At 39.9% G+C, this 15,188-nt stretch overlaps 1 protein-coding gene across 6 annotated transcripts in view; it reads left to right on the top strand.

The window, feature by feature from the left end:
• The window catches only part of ADAM22 (ADAM metallopeptidase domain 22), a 193,756-nt gene that overhangs the window by 19,324 nt on the left and 159,244 nt on the right, over window positions 1–15,188 (top strand). For all 6 annotated transcript variants that reach the window (XM_084621591.1, XM_084621590.1, XM_084621588.1 and 3 more), the window contains exon 3: window positions 5,061–5,137. In XM_084621591.1, coding sequence (XP_084477717.1) covers window positions 5,061–5,137 — 77 coding nt within the window. The remainder of the gene's footprint in view (window positions 1–5,060; window positions 5,138–15,188) is intronic.

The raw sequence follows: 15,188 nt of genomic DNA, 5'->3' as shown, positions 1-15,188 counted from the left end.
CTACAAACAGGATTTTGGTCCAAAATGGCCTTTTAAAAAAAACAACCCCAAGGAACTGTTGCCAAAAAAGGTTACTTTTTTGAAATGTTTCATATTGAACAGTATTGTTAACAAAAATGCTATAAAAAGCATAATCAAAATGGCTATTGAAACTCTGCATTTCCATGTCTCAGCATGTTTGGATTTCTTTTAAGTTTATGAGTTTTGGATAATTGCAACATCCGTGTAATGTTTTACTTTAAATTACCGATACCTACTCTTACCTTAACATCATTTTAGTTTTTGTCTGGGAATACTAGTGGTCAAGGGTCAGCTCTAGTGTCCAATAGCATAGTAATTGCAAAGCTCAGATACGTGTTTGGGGGAGGAAATTTTCCAGACCAGATCAATATGGCACAGTATTCTTAACAGTTAAAAAAAATTTCCAAACAACAAACCCTCATGCCTCTCATAGTTGCAATTCCATTACTATGAAATTAGCCATGGATGATGTAATTGTGTAATGACATATGGAATAATCAGTTTTGTCTCCCACAAAGAAACTAACAATTGTGAAAGTTTGTCCATTGTTAAGAATTTGAAATGCGCTTTAGAATGCTCTTTGAATTTAATAATATAGTAATGAACAGCTAATAGCATAGATCTTTATACAGCAGTTGCAGGTGTATAAACAGGTTCAAAACGACTGACTGGTTTGCTGAAGTGAGAGATTAGCAAACATGCCTCCATGGAACAACCAAACAATTAAAAAAAAAAAGATGAGGAACATATTTTGGCCTCTAGCAGATAAATAGGTTCTTGGACCATCATTTTCTGCTGGAGGAATTGCCAAAAAAAGGTGGCAAAATCCAGCTGGAAAAGAGGGCATTTGGAACACAAATCAGGAGCATATACTGCTGGTTGAGAACTGAAAAAGGAATGCAAACTTGTTGATTTGCTACAGATAATTTTGATAATCCAGGGGGTGCTAGTAGCTGCAATGGCAAGCAAGAGAGGGACATGGTACCAGATCTGGGCTTCTCTAAACTCCTTGGGTTCCAATCTTAGAATTCTTGGGGACCACAGATGTAAATGGTGGAATCTTGGGTTGAACATAAAATGCAAACTGGGAACTACTGCAAGGCATCAGTAGTAACCCCACAGCATAGCACTGGAAAATGGAGAATATGGGCACATCAAAGTCACCTAAAAATTATGTCACCACTTCAGTACTATTGCATAACAAAGAGAGAATTGAAGGGGTTTTGAACAATTTTGCTTTAGGCAGACTCAGCGAAGGCTTCAGAATAATTCTAAATATCCTGAAAACCCTATAATTTTAAAGTTTCAGAATAGCTCCCACTCTCCTGATATTGACTAATTTTACATGAAAGGGATTATTATAAAAATTGTAGCAATTCACATTTTTTAAAGGTTGTAATTCAATAAATAAGTCATAACATGAAGACTGTGTGTATTATATATACATATTTGTGTGTAACTTGTATGTGTAGAAGTGTGTGTGTGTGTATAAAAATATGCATGCAATGCCTAGAATCTCATAACTAGACAAATTTCAGACTAGAAATTAGCTACATATTTTTAACAGTGAGGTAATTAACCATTGGAACAATTTACTCAGGGATGGGATAAATTCTCTGTCACTTGAAGTCTTTACATCAAGATCATATGTCTTTTTCTAAAAGATCTGCTCTAGCTCTATGAGAAATAAAAGGCTTGATGGAGGAATCACCTCATGACATTCTATAACCTGTGTTATGCAAGAAGTCAGACTAAATGATCATAATGATCTTGTGTCTTTTGGCCTTAAAATCTATAAATATGTAAATTGTATGTATAAAAAGATATCCATAAAGAGGCACCTTGGCAGCTCCATAGTTAATTTTACATTGGATCTTACACCTAAAGCAGGATTTAAATTCCTGGGATTTATATGCACATACATTTCATTACCAAAACTGGACCGTTTTGAAGAGAAGATCCAATCTGAGTTATCTCTCAAACTTCCGCTGGATTCAGCAGTACTTCTGATCTTCTAAGCACTTTAAAAAATCACCCCATTTTTAAAATTTGTATTTAGTGTCTACATTTTTGGGGAACCCCTGTCATTTGTGTTAATACTCTTACACTGAACTTCCCATATTAGTGAACTTCAACAAAATACTCATGCAGCGTACTTTAAAAAATAAGCTTGCAGACCAAAAGGATGTAATTCCCTTTACTTATCATGTTTTCCTATTCCACCAGGGAAACTGATGGCGAATGTGTCTCCACTATATATTTCCAGGCATGGAAAAGATATGGTGATGCCAGTGAGAACTTGATCCTGGTAGCTCATTGTGGGTGCGAGTAGCACAGGGAACTTGGGAGCAGTTCAATGCTTCAAGAGAAGTAGACAAGGAAAGATAGGAGAGTCCTAGTGCTGTGAACTCTACCAGGTGTAATGTCTCCCTGCATTCCAAAGTCAAGGAGTAGGCAAGGCTACCGGGTCTTCATCCCTTCTTAATCCTTCAGGAATCTCTTTGTAAAATAATGTTGACTTTCTGGATAGGGAGGTTCAGGGGCTCTGGTCCTTTCCTCTTCCTTCAGCTGAGCTTTCCTTCTGTTTCCTTCTGTTATTCCTTCTGATGGGGATGTTTCTCCAGTTCCCTGGGAGTAGCTACCATTGGAGGAGATCCCATTTTTTCCCTACCAATCCCCTTCTGAGGGCATCAGCCAGCTTGAATTTTTGTTCTCAGTGCAGTTAGTGCTGCTCTGACCTTGCTGATGATATCATTAGCAACTGATAGTACTGAGGAGAGCTTCTCCCTACGAAAGAGGATGGACCCTTGGGAGCCCCTGAACAGACTAAACTAACTTTCCTCTTCTTAAAGCCAAGGAAGATTGGCTTGTTCCTCTCCACAGCTCTAACTAGGGAGCATCCGCCAGAAAGCCTTTCCAGGAGGATTTTCTCTGTAGTTTTTCGGGCCACCTTCCCTATTTTTTCCTTTTCAAAGCTTTTACCAGCCTGAGAGCTGGTTGCACTATTTTGTCGGTACAAACATGACAGATTGGGTTTCAAATTGTGTTCTACTGTACTTCACTGTCTTCCTTCCCTCTTTATGCTGAGAGCTTACTGAACAGCTTTTTCTCAACACATGACCTTCCAGTGTGAACAGAACATGACATTCCAGTGTGAACGGAGCACTCACAGTGCCCAGTATAGCTGCCCAGGCATTTCTTTTCGTGGACCCCTTTGCAGAAGATACGTGCCTCTGCACCTTGTAGAGGGGAGCAACGTGTGTTACAGGCTAACTTTCCTATTATCACAACCCCATTTATGAAATGTAAAAATCTATTGGGCCCAATTCTGGTCTGGCTACTTTGTTCTGCAAAGTAGTCTCAAAGCTGGCTTATCTGCCTCTGTGAGGATTCCACTTGTATACGCGGGGTACCTGGGTGGCACAGATATGGCATATGTTCCTAGGCCACAACAGCCTCTACTATCTCAGGCATAGGGATGTTCCTGAGCGGAAAGGGTGCAATCTCCAGGTGCTGAAAGACACTTGGGTCAATGGGCAGATGACTATCAATTAGGACAAACTTGAGGCTTCTGTAAATTACTGGACTGGACTGGACCAACCCCAGTATTGAGAAGCATGAAAAAATAGCCTTTGCTTCCACACCTTTGGAGTGAGTTGTGCAGGCCATCCCAACTGACCGCCAGTAAATCCTTGGTAACCTCTGCACTAGCCTGAACTGCATTTATTTACAGAAATGTATTATGGGGGTTTTTTAAAGAAAAAAATAATACTTTTTTAATCCCTCGGCCTATAAAGCCATTAAATCCCTTTGACTTAGTTACTACAAGTCCAATTGTACAGGGTTCAGGGGGAAAGAAGAATTGCAACTAATTAAAACTCCTCCAAAGTGGTCTAAAAAGGTCTTTTTATTTAAACAAAAATCAGTTTTGCAGTTTAGTTTCTTGGGACTTTTAGGACTAGAAGGATGTGCTCTGTGTCTCATTGGAAAACTGGGAGTTTTCCTTTTCTAATGGAGAGCGGGGGAAGGCTCCCATTTCTAGCTCTGTAGGCTGTGAGACATCAGACCTTATACATGTCATTGAGTAGGACTAAATATTTGACTAGTGCAGTTTTGGTGGTAATGAAGGAAGGATACATTTGGCTAGGAGAGAAGGAATGAGACTTCTCTAGCACATTGTTTGTTTAGGTTTTTTTAAATGGCAGCTCTTTGTAGCTGCTCAGGGATTTGGAATGTTGGAAGTTGTTCTGGCACAGATGGATTAGTGGGTAGAATGTAAGTGAGGCGGCCAGAAATCACATGATAAATGTAGCTGACCGTATGGTTTAGCAATTTATCACACTGTTATCACTCCTCTGTATGTGTTTAGGAGTGAAAATTCCATGGATCAAGACTATCAAGGGTTTGATCCTGCAAGGTGCTGAGTACCTTCCATCTCCATATAATTTCAGTGAGGGTTGAGGGTGTTTAGACCAGACCACAATGAAGCAGTTTAACCAAGTTAGCGTGCCTCATATTAGCAGCTGTCAAGCTGTTCTCCACAGATTTGACTACAGATCCAGGTGCCATCTAGATGGTTAGTCAGGGAAGATTGGCTTGTGGTGTTTTTACCTTTCTGTTGAGAATATGAATGCCAAAGAAAGGTATTGTGTCCTGCAGTTCCTGTGGATCAACAGTGATATAACATGAGACAAATAACACGCCAGTACAGGATGCTGCATCGAAAACTCCTACCTGCAGAGATGCTAAGTTTGACAATAGGTTGTAAAGGTAGAAATTTATTAAAGGGAATATTGCCTTTATTTATTTGGGCTTATTATCCTGCTACTTCTCCATCTTGAATAAAATCAGATAATACAGTAAAAAAATCCATTATTCAACATATTTGTACACTAAACAGTATGATTTTTTCCTGGGTTAATGGCGTATTGATGCTTAGTACTTTTATTTCATTTTTGTCTATATTATGTTCTCAAATCTATGTGATGCATTTTTATGTAGCAGACTGCTAACACATTCCAATCTTTTTAACGTTGCAGTCCACTCATGTTGCCCGAGCCAGCTTCCAGGTTGATGCATTTGGGTCATCATTCATTCTAGATGTAATGCTAAACCAGTAAGTATTGACTGTCTTTTATTTTGTATTTGTAAAGTGCCTAGCACAATGGGATGCCTATTTTGGTGGTAATGTAATACCAGTAATAAGTAATATTGGTATGTATCTAGTCGATTTGAAATAGTATTTGTTTTTTCTTGCTTTGTCAAATATCTCTGTATATTTTGGCATATTTTCAAATATTGCTACTTATTAAGAACCTTATCGTAAGATGTTTTGTAAGATATAAATATTATTATTTAGTCTGCAATTCTGCAATTGATAGTGTGCAGGCAAACTGCTGTGGCTCATTGGACAAAGAGCTACTGAAAATTGGTAGCTATTTGCTTTTTAATCCCTGCATATATTATGTTAGAGGTCCATTAATAACACTTATAGCTAGTTGTCGAAAGCCTAAGGTGAATGGTGTAAATGATGTTTCTGCAGATAAGTTCCTCATCTTTTGAGAAAAGAGAAGCATTATAAGACATTAGCATAGTGAATTTCAGACTAAAGAAAGTGATTGAACAATAGCAAACTTATAAATTAAACTTGATACTTAATTCTGATACAACAGATTTATTTTGGAATATTCTCATCTGACAAAATTGAAACATTTCAGGTGAACGTATCAATATGGTAGAAATTTGACAAAAATTATTGATACATTTAAATTTGATAAGGTTGAAGCACTTCATTTAGACTTTTATGTTCTATCATAAGAGTAAGGGTTTACAGAAAGTTTATGTTGTTTAAAAGCATTATACAATGCATGAAGATCAACCTTCTACAGAACAGAAGTAGCATATATTGTGTGTGTATGTGTGTGCATATGTATGTACATATAAAGGTGCACATGTTCAGATAACAAAGGGTGAAAACTTGGCTCCATTGAAGCCAATGGAAAAATTCCCATTGACTTCAGTAGGCTCAGGATTTCAGGTGTAGTGTCAGCCTGAGGATTGTCTAATAAGAAGAAATAAAATATTAATAGTATTTGGAAAGATAAGGACATTATTTTACTATGAACTTCTTCAATAGCTCTTTCTATTAAAGTTATGTGTTTACTCTTTATGGAAATATGTTGTACATTTAAATATTTAAACTATTTGAAATTAAGCTTATTTTAGGATAGGATCCATTTTTTCCCCGTAAACAGGGGTCAGATTGTGCTACCTATTTTTCCTTAAAGGGCATTCAATGAGCATTGGAACTGGCCTAATGTGAGTAGCCAGTCCTAAGAGATGAACTTCGATGTTTTTCAAAATCTAAAAATGTATTCTCTCTCAAACCAGTAATATAATGTAAATGAAATTCTGTCCCCAGTTTCCCCCATGTAGTGATGAAAATGAAAGTGCTGTTTGGCCTGTAATATGACATTTTATGCAAGGTTTCAAAGGGGCTTCTGGAAGTGCATTTGCTTATGCACAAATCTTATCAAATAAAAGGAAGGACTAAGGATGCCAGAACAATGTGGAAAATGTATTTTTAATGTATGTCCCCAGGAACAGATGTTATATTCACAATGATACATATTTTGTCTTTACTATAATTAGAATGAGTTCTTGCTTTTATTTCCAAACTTGTATATTACATTTCTATGGCAGCATCAGACCTTTATGTATGAAAAATAAAAACTTTTCTGAGGGGTTTGGGAGAGGAATGTCAATTTTGTGTATGCAAAATTTGTGGACGGAGTTTTGGAAGCCAGTTTGGAAACTTGGCCCTTGGAGGGGAGGGATAGCTCAGGGGTTTGAGCATTGGCCTGCTAAATCCAGGGTAGTGAGTTCAATCCTTGAGGGGGCCATTTAGGCATCTGGGGCAAAAATTGGGGATTGGTCCTGCTTTGAGCAGGGGGTTGGACTAGTTGACCTCCTGTGGTCCCTTCCAATCCTGATATTCTATGATTCTATGATAACAATATATTTGAAAATCAGTTGCCTGTCAAGACAAGTTAGAGATTAGTTTCCTCTTCACTAATACCTAAAACAGTGCTGATGCAGGCATGTGTTGGTGGCATCATCAGCTCTTGCTGGCCCTGGTATTTTGGGGAGTGTCAAGGAGATAATTTTGTCTCATCCAAGCCCCCACAAACTTTTGGGGTTACGTTAATTTAAATTAGTAGGTGGTAGGAAGGGGCAATTTTTGAAGCCTCTTTCAGTCTCCTCTGTTCCAGAAAACATGGATCTTATCTGCCTTTGCTCAGATGCCTTGGTGTTGGGAGCAGTATAAAAAAACCTGTGCGTCACAACCATCATCTGAAAATTGTAGACAATTCTCCAGCTAAGCTGGAGGTCTTGGGGCTACTTCTTCCTTGTTACCCAAGGGTTTAGTATGGATTCTGGTGATTTTGGGGTTATATTCTATTTTTTTCTCTAGTTAATTAACTATACATAATGTGCAGTAGCCACTGGTAGAAATATGTATTCACAATTGTGATTCCATTCTATTCCCCAACAGAAATAAGAGGTCATCGGGGAAATAAAATAAAGGAAAATAAATTGATTCAATAAAATTCACTAGCTTAACAGTTTGGATATTTTCTTGCATTCGTTCCCTTCTCCCATTTTTCATCCCCTGCTTTTTCTTTCTGTACCTCTCCAGATTCATTGTATACATCTTCATATCATTTTCGCATTTCTGATTACTGTTTTTTCTGTTTTTTCATTACTATCTTTCCTTTCTCCCTTGTTTGTGTGTTTCTCTATTTGAAAATCACCATTCCCTTTTCTTTATTTTGTCTGTTTATATTTGCCCCATTCCTTCTCATCCATGCCCTGATACCCTCCCTCCTATTATCTTGTGTCTTCCCCTTGCTCTCATCTGTATTCCATTGTCTCTTCACATTCCAGCATCTTTATCTCTCCCCCTCAATCTTTTGAAGGTTCCTATATTTCTCTCTTTGTTCCCTTCCCCCCACGACAGCCCTGTCTCTTCCTCCCCACCCCAAATGTTTACACACTGAATATCCTCTCCCCTTCTGGCTTCTGCATATGATGCTTCCTGGCAACCTCTACTCTCACAAGTGTTCACCCACCTTTCCCCTTATCCTCTGCATTGCTTCCTCACCTCTCCCAGAGTGGCTGCCACTGTTGAATCTGGGAGTAAAGGGAAGCAGGGCCTCCTGTTCCTTTGCCTCTTCCACCCCCCACATCATTTGTCAGCAACTACAGGCTAAGCTGGCTCCTCCGCTTTGTTGCCCCACCCCTTGTAGCTGGAGACCATTTTCGTAGCTCAGAAGAAGAACTGGATTAGCTGTGAACAGCTGAGAAGGAGTTTGTGGAATCCTTTCACCACTAGTGAAAATCTTGGTGCCCTTCCCCACAAAAGTAGAGTTCAGTTTGGGCTGCTTCCCCTCCATCAAAAAATAGGAACTGATGGCCATGGGCTTCAAAAGCCCCAAAGGCCAGCCTTTGTTGGCTCTAGTGTGGCTCATGAGTAATCACTGGTTTTTAGAAAAAATTACTCCATCAGCTGTCAACCGTGGAGCTTTCTTCATATTTTGAAGGTGATCTCTGCAACAAAAAGGGCTAGAAACACACATTTAAAAATACAAACAAAAACAGATGGGGACTGGCATGTGAAGGGTTGCTAAAAATTGAGGGCCCTGAATGTGTGTGGGTGTTGACCAGTCTTTTGAACAGGAAAGTGAAAGAGGAAAAAATGTTGCAATGTTTTGTTATAACATGTTGATTTACTTCAGAATTTAAATCTGTATGCATATGGTGTTTATTGTGAATCTGGAGCAGTTTTAAAATGCATTTTTGTTCATATGTAATAAATGTGCCTTCCTACATGAAATAAACTGAATGTTATGAATAGAGGCTTTGGGGCTGAAAATCAGAAGTTTGATGTAGGTTTCTGTGCAGTCAATGTTTTTTCCACTGTATAATTTTTTTTTAGTTGCAATAATATCTTTACAGTACGCTTTAATAAAATACTGTGTCTCTTTCAAGTTTGTCTGTTTAGCCTGCTAAAGCATTTATGAAAAAGCTTTCAGGCTAAACTAGCTGTGTTTTTAAAAGGTTCAATCCCTCAGGCAAGAGTTAGAAATGCATTAGTGGCATCAGTGTTTTATGATACCTTTGCCTCCTATGGATTCATTCCATGGTTGTTGTCATTATTGTTTTTTTCAGTGTTATCAAATCAAATCTCAGAATTCACTGTTAGCGGTGGTATCACAGTGCTGCTCCAGGCTTCCCTACTTCAGAGCACATCTAAATCTGGCAATCAACCCAGAATCATGTGTGAGATGCATAACAATTAAGTGTGCTTGTTTTTTTTGTTCCTTTTCCTTCAAGTTTGTGAAGCTTGGTTGGCATCTAGTGAAATGGGTATTTCTTAATTTATGCCGAATATTTCTGTTAAAATAGTTAATGTGACCATTTATACTTCCAAGTTAGTTTGTAATGATATCATTAAGTAAGAAATTGGATCGGAAAATCAACATATTTGAGTCTGAAGCATTTTTAGTCTTGTGAAGCAGGGTGTCATGTGCTATGTGGGGCAGCCAGCAAAACCTTGGTTGCTCTCTCCCCCTCCCCCCCAACTTTTGGGCATCTGTCTAAGGTGTCAGATTTGGCTCAACCCAATCTGCTGTGCTAGGCCTTTTAGGAAGTGGGAGGCAGCTTGTCTTGAGTAGCCTCTTGCACTACCGCTGCTCTCTGCACTGCTGGTCAGGAAGCTGCAGTGGTGGCCTGGATTGGAGCTGAATGTGGAGTGACAAAGCCCTGATTCCTGCCCTAGGCCAATCATTGGTGAGATCCCCACCATAAACCCCATCCACCTGTCTGTCCTCCTCCAGGATGGAACGGGCCCACCAACCTACCACAAGCAGCCACAGCCTCAGCAGGGAGGCATAAGTGGGGGTTCCTGACACAACTTTGTCTCCCCAGCCTCCTTCCAGAATTTTTCTGAAGTGACCCGTTGCTGTGAAGCGCATACATCTGCCTTATAAGAACTGGGCCAAGTGTATCATCTGTTTATGGGGAGCTAATCTGTCACAGAATGGATTAAAAAAAGCTCATTAATTGGATGGGAAGGGGGCAGCTATAAGATTGTTCTACAGAACAGTAAATAGGATTATCTATAGCAAGATTAGTGACTGAGAGTTCAAAATGTGGAGGGATTCTCTGAGGGGAAGTACATGGAAAGCTTAGAAAAGGGGAGTAGAGACACCTCATTCAGCACATTTTCTTTAGTATACATATAACTGCAAGGTAAGAATTTTATTTACCTTTCATACTCAGAAAAAAACAAAACAAAAAAGCCATAGGTGTTTTTTTAAAGCTGGAGAAGGACTAAATGAGGTGGATTGCACAGAGTGTGTGAGCTTCACACCTCCAGCCCATCTTAGGCCATGTCTGCACTACCAGCTAACTTGGCACTGCTATGATTGATACAGTGGTGTCGATTTAGCAGGTCTGGTGAAGACATGCTAGGTTGATAGCAAAGCAGTCTCCCATCGACTGTTGTATTCCATCTGCCTGACAAGAGTAAGGTAAGTCGGCGGGAGACACCGCTGTAAGTTGACCTAAGTTATGTCGACTTCCATTATGTAACTTACGTAACTGAAGTAGTGTAATTTAGGTCAATTTACAGCTGTAGTGTAGACCAGGCCTTAGAAAAAGCACAGGGGCCTGCTGACTTAAAATGCAATGGTGGAAAATCTCAACAGTGGGTGTTGTGTGAACGTACCGGTCGTCACAAGACTTGGGGTGCAGAGCTCTACTTTAGCCAGCACCATCTCCATTAGAGGCTTTAAAAGCCTGTCTTGGAAGCAAGCCATCATTTTATAGGCAGCCTGTATAAAGATGAAGGGTTTGTCTTTATGTGGTCATGGTAGCCCACATGCAGAAGGTCGCTATGTTTTGAACAAACTGAAAGTTATAGTAGTATGTGTATTATCACTATTATTTACTAGTGTGGGGATTATTTACAGTGATGGGATATGGCCATACCTCTTCTCTGCCATTACCTCTTCTTTGAGACATTGTGTGCTCCCAGGGGGCACCAAGGGACCAGTCCCTGAATTCCTCTGAGCACCCGGATGGCAGTTATAACAGGTCATTGAGCAGGTTGTGCAAGAGGAGAGAGAGGGGAGAGAGGATCCTTGCACTCTCCCCTCACCTGTGCACTCATGTGGGGCTCTGTTATATCCTGGCCATAAATCTAGAGTAAGATACTAAAATCAGTGGAGTTGCTGTGTGTAATGGAAAGCAGAATGTTTTCTTGGGCTCCTGTATGAGATTAAGATGAGCCAGCAGCAGGGAGGCTGATCTGGGACTTAGAAGACTGGGTTCAGTTCCTTGCTACACCAGAGACTTTCTGTGTGACCTTGGACAAGTCACTTAGCTTGTTTGTGCCTCAGTTCCTCATCTTGTAAAATGGGGATTATAGCACTTCCCTACCTCAGTGAGGTGGTATGAAAACAAATACATTTAAGATTGTGAAGTGCTCAGATATTACAGTAATGGGGTCTATCTAAGGGTCACAATTCAGGGCAGCTGCACCTGTATTTCCCTCAGTAGTTCATCAAGGGCACCCACTCTTGGCTTTCAGCTCCCCAGCTGTTCCCTCTCTTGGGTGGAGACACATGTCCATCTCTCTTCTGACTACAGTATTCCCAGGATGGACAGTTCCCTGCCTTCATTGTGTCATTCCCAGCACAGATAGGTTGCCCTAGGACACCTGCCTGCTTTCTGTTCAGAGACAGGTAACAGTGTAATTGCTACAGATATATACTATTACACAGCTCTCTCTAAGCAAGCCTACTTTATTCTTAAGGTACAAAGCATTACAGAGAAAACATAAAAACAATAAAAGAACCTACATGCATGCTAATAAGCTTACCAGAGCTCATCCTAACTCTCACATGGGCTCTGGCAAGTGCAGTCTTTTAATACACTACCCTAGGGGCATCCTTGTGGTTACAAGTTCATCAGAGCTTCAGCTCAGAATTGGCACCCAATATTATAGGGCCTCAGCTTGCCAAGACCTTGAAATCCTTCTCTAAGAATTGGGGCCCTTCATGGACCAGAGGTTCAGTCTATTTGCTGGATCAGGAAGTAGGCCTTAGGTCAGCCTAAACTCTGGCTTTTTATCCAAAGCCTGAGAGAATCCAGTTTGAACTAGAATATTTGTGTCTCCGCAGGCTGATAACTGAGAAAGTTCATTACCATCCTCCCACTAGAGAGGGTACATACAATTCCATAATAACACATACGCCATTGCATGTTTAATACAATTCTCCCAGAGGTGTTAACTCTAATTCAATAAGTTTTAACTTAACTCAGTAAAGTTTATCTTAATTAGATACAGTTTGTTCAGTATATTGCAGAATATTGTCCATCTGTCACAATAAGTACTTAAGATAGATATGCAGAGAACATTGCTCGTAAGAGATGAGGATAACTGGAACAAGAAAGGTATTTTGAAACAAGGCTCAAAGTCACCTCGCAGACTGTAGAGTATAAAATAAAACTGCATTAGAAATCAATAACAACAATAAAACATGGGATGTGAAGCACTGAACAAGTATATTGTCACCAAATGTCTTTTTCTTTTAATTTATCACCAAACATACAAAGTCATAGCAGCATTCACTAAATAACAATTAAAAAGACATTTGGAATTTTTAATGTTTAACTTCCGTTATTGTTAATGGCACTTAGAAGGTAAATAGCATACAGTAACTAAAAACCCATTCAAACCACCAAACAAATTTTTGTAGTCTGTGATGAGAGAGAGAGACAAATATTGCACATTCCAAGTGGGAATATTTCTTATGGGAACATATTTCAAACAAGGTTTTGCAATCCTATGTCAGATCATAAGCTTCATTTAAAAACAAAACAAAACAAAATGAAAGACAATTTAAAAGCCAAAAGCCAAGTTTTTTTCCCTATGAGAAGACAAGCTGCTAAAACCTTCTTGAAATTTGTATTGGCAACTAGTCACTAATATTATTATAAAGGTGTCGTGTAAACCATGAATGAAAAATTTCTAAGACTGCCCTGAATCAAAAACTTTTGCACACATGCAACTCAGATGGATATGGGCGTTGACATGTGCAAAGGTATACCAGTTCTCTACAGGTAAGTCTTTATAGTATATCCCCACTCTTGAGTCTTCACCTACAGCACTTGTGAAGCAGTTAAGTGATTTCAGACTGTGTGCTATAGTCCACTCCTGGGTGCCTCACACAGGACCACATGACTGTTGGTTCTGGTGTAAATACTGGGCCAGATTCTTCTCTCCATTACACTAGTGTAAATCCAAGGAGAGTTGCTGGGCCAGATCCTCCTGTGTGGGTGAGTTGTGCTCAGGGCGAGACTTGAGGAGTCACCTGGTAGGGCAAAGTTGGCTTCAAACCGTCTTTGCTGCCCCCCAATCCTGGGTCTACTTGAAAGACAGGCCAGTCCCCTAAAAGCTGCTTTAACCTATGCCTGGCTGCATGTAGCCCCAGTTGTTCTAGCAGCTGGGGCTCAATGAGTTGAAGATGCATCAAAGTTTGCCCCTTTCTCATGCTCCCTCCCCCAAGCACTGGTGCTACACCACCTGAGAATTCCCATGTGCATAGGGAATCACGAGGGGTCAGATCCTGCAGCATCACAGCTGTTTTGTACTGATAGCGAGAGGTTGAGGATCTGGCCTTGCTCTATCTAGTATAGTTACACTTTGGGCCGGCTACTCTTTTATAGCAAGGTCCCTTTGTGCCAGTCTTACAGTGTAAAGGGTGTGTGTGTAATTCACACACACTTTAAGGTCCAGTTTAATGCCAGAGTGATGTAAAGAGGCCTTAATGTAAATGAGAATCAAGCCCTTCAGGTGTGATTGGTCTAAAGTCTTTTGCTATATTTTTGTAACAATTTGCTTATGATTCCCAATCCAATCAGTTTTACTAGACCCTTGCAGAGTCAAAACCCTAGCTGGCTAGTTTGAGTTATGCTTTCATAATGCCATTTTGTAAAGTAATTCATCCCACGCTCATCTTTAGAGGCAAACTTATATAACACCCACCTAAAAAACAATCTTACCAAATACTTCCTCCCTCCCATCATTGCTTTAAAGATTAATGTTCACTAGGGTTAACTATTATACACCCCAACATACGTTAGCATGTTTTGGAATCGTGTTGTACTTTTTTTGGATAAACTGACTTCAAGTGGCTCAATTTTTATTTTTAAAGTTTGTATCATTAAACATATCTACTGTGCAGAAATATGATTACTGGTGCCAATGCTTCTTGGTGTATAGTAAGACAAAATCTGAGATTTTATTTGTGATCTCATATAGATTCTAAAGCCCAATTGGGACCATTGTGCTCATCTAGTCTGACCTGTTGTATAACACAGGCCATAAGTCCTCCCTGAATTTCTTATGGACTAGAGCATATATTTTAGAAAAAACATCCAGTCTTGATTTAAAAAGTGCCAGTGATGGAGAATCCACCACAATTCTTGGTATGCAGTTCCAATGGTTAATTACCCTCACTGTTAAAAATTTTGTGCCTTATTTCTAGTCTGACTTTGTCTAGCTTCAACTTCCAGCCATTGGCTCTTGGTATACATAGAATCATAGAATATCAGGGTTGGAAGGGACCTCAGGAGGTCATCTAGTCCAACCCCCTGCTCAAAGCAGGACCAATCCCCAATTAAATCATCCCAGCCAGGGCTTTGTCAAGCCTGACCTTCAAAACTTCTAGGGAAGGAGATTCTACCACCTCCCTAGGTAACGCATTTCAGTGTTTCACCACCCTCCTAGTGAAAAAGTTTTTCCTAATATCCAACCTAAACCTCCCCCACTGCAACTTGAGACCATTACTCATTGTCCTGTCCTCTTCTACCACTGAGAATAGTCTAGAACCATCCTCTCTGGAACCACCTCTCAGGTAGTTGAAAGCAGCTATCAAATCCCCCCTCATTCTTCTCTTCTGCAGACTAAACAATCCCAGTTCCTTCAGCCTCTCCTCATAAGTCATGTGTTCCAGACCCCTAATAATTTTTGTTGCCCTTTGCTGGACTCTCTCCAGTTTATCCACATCCTTCTTGTAGTGTGGGGCCCAAAACTG

The sequence above is a fragment of the Lepidochelys olivacea genome (assembly GCF_965140295.1).
Source record: "Lepidochelys olivacea isolate rLepOli2 genome assembly, chromosome: 2".
Classification (NCBI taxonomy): domain Eukaryota; kingdom Metazoa; phylum Chordata; order Testudines; family Cheloniidae; genus Lepidochelys; species Lepidochelys olivacea.
This window is presented reverse-complemented; position numbering and strand designations above follow the sequence as displayed.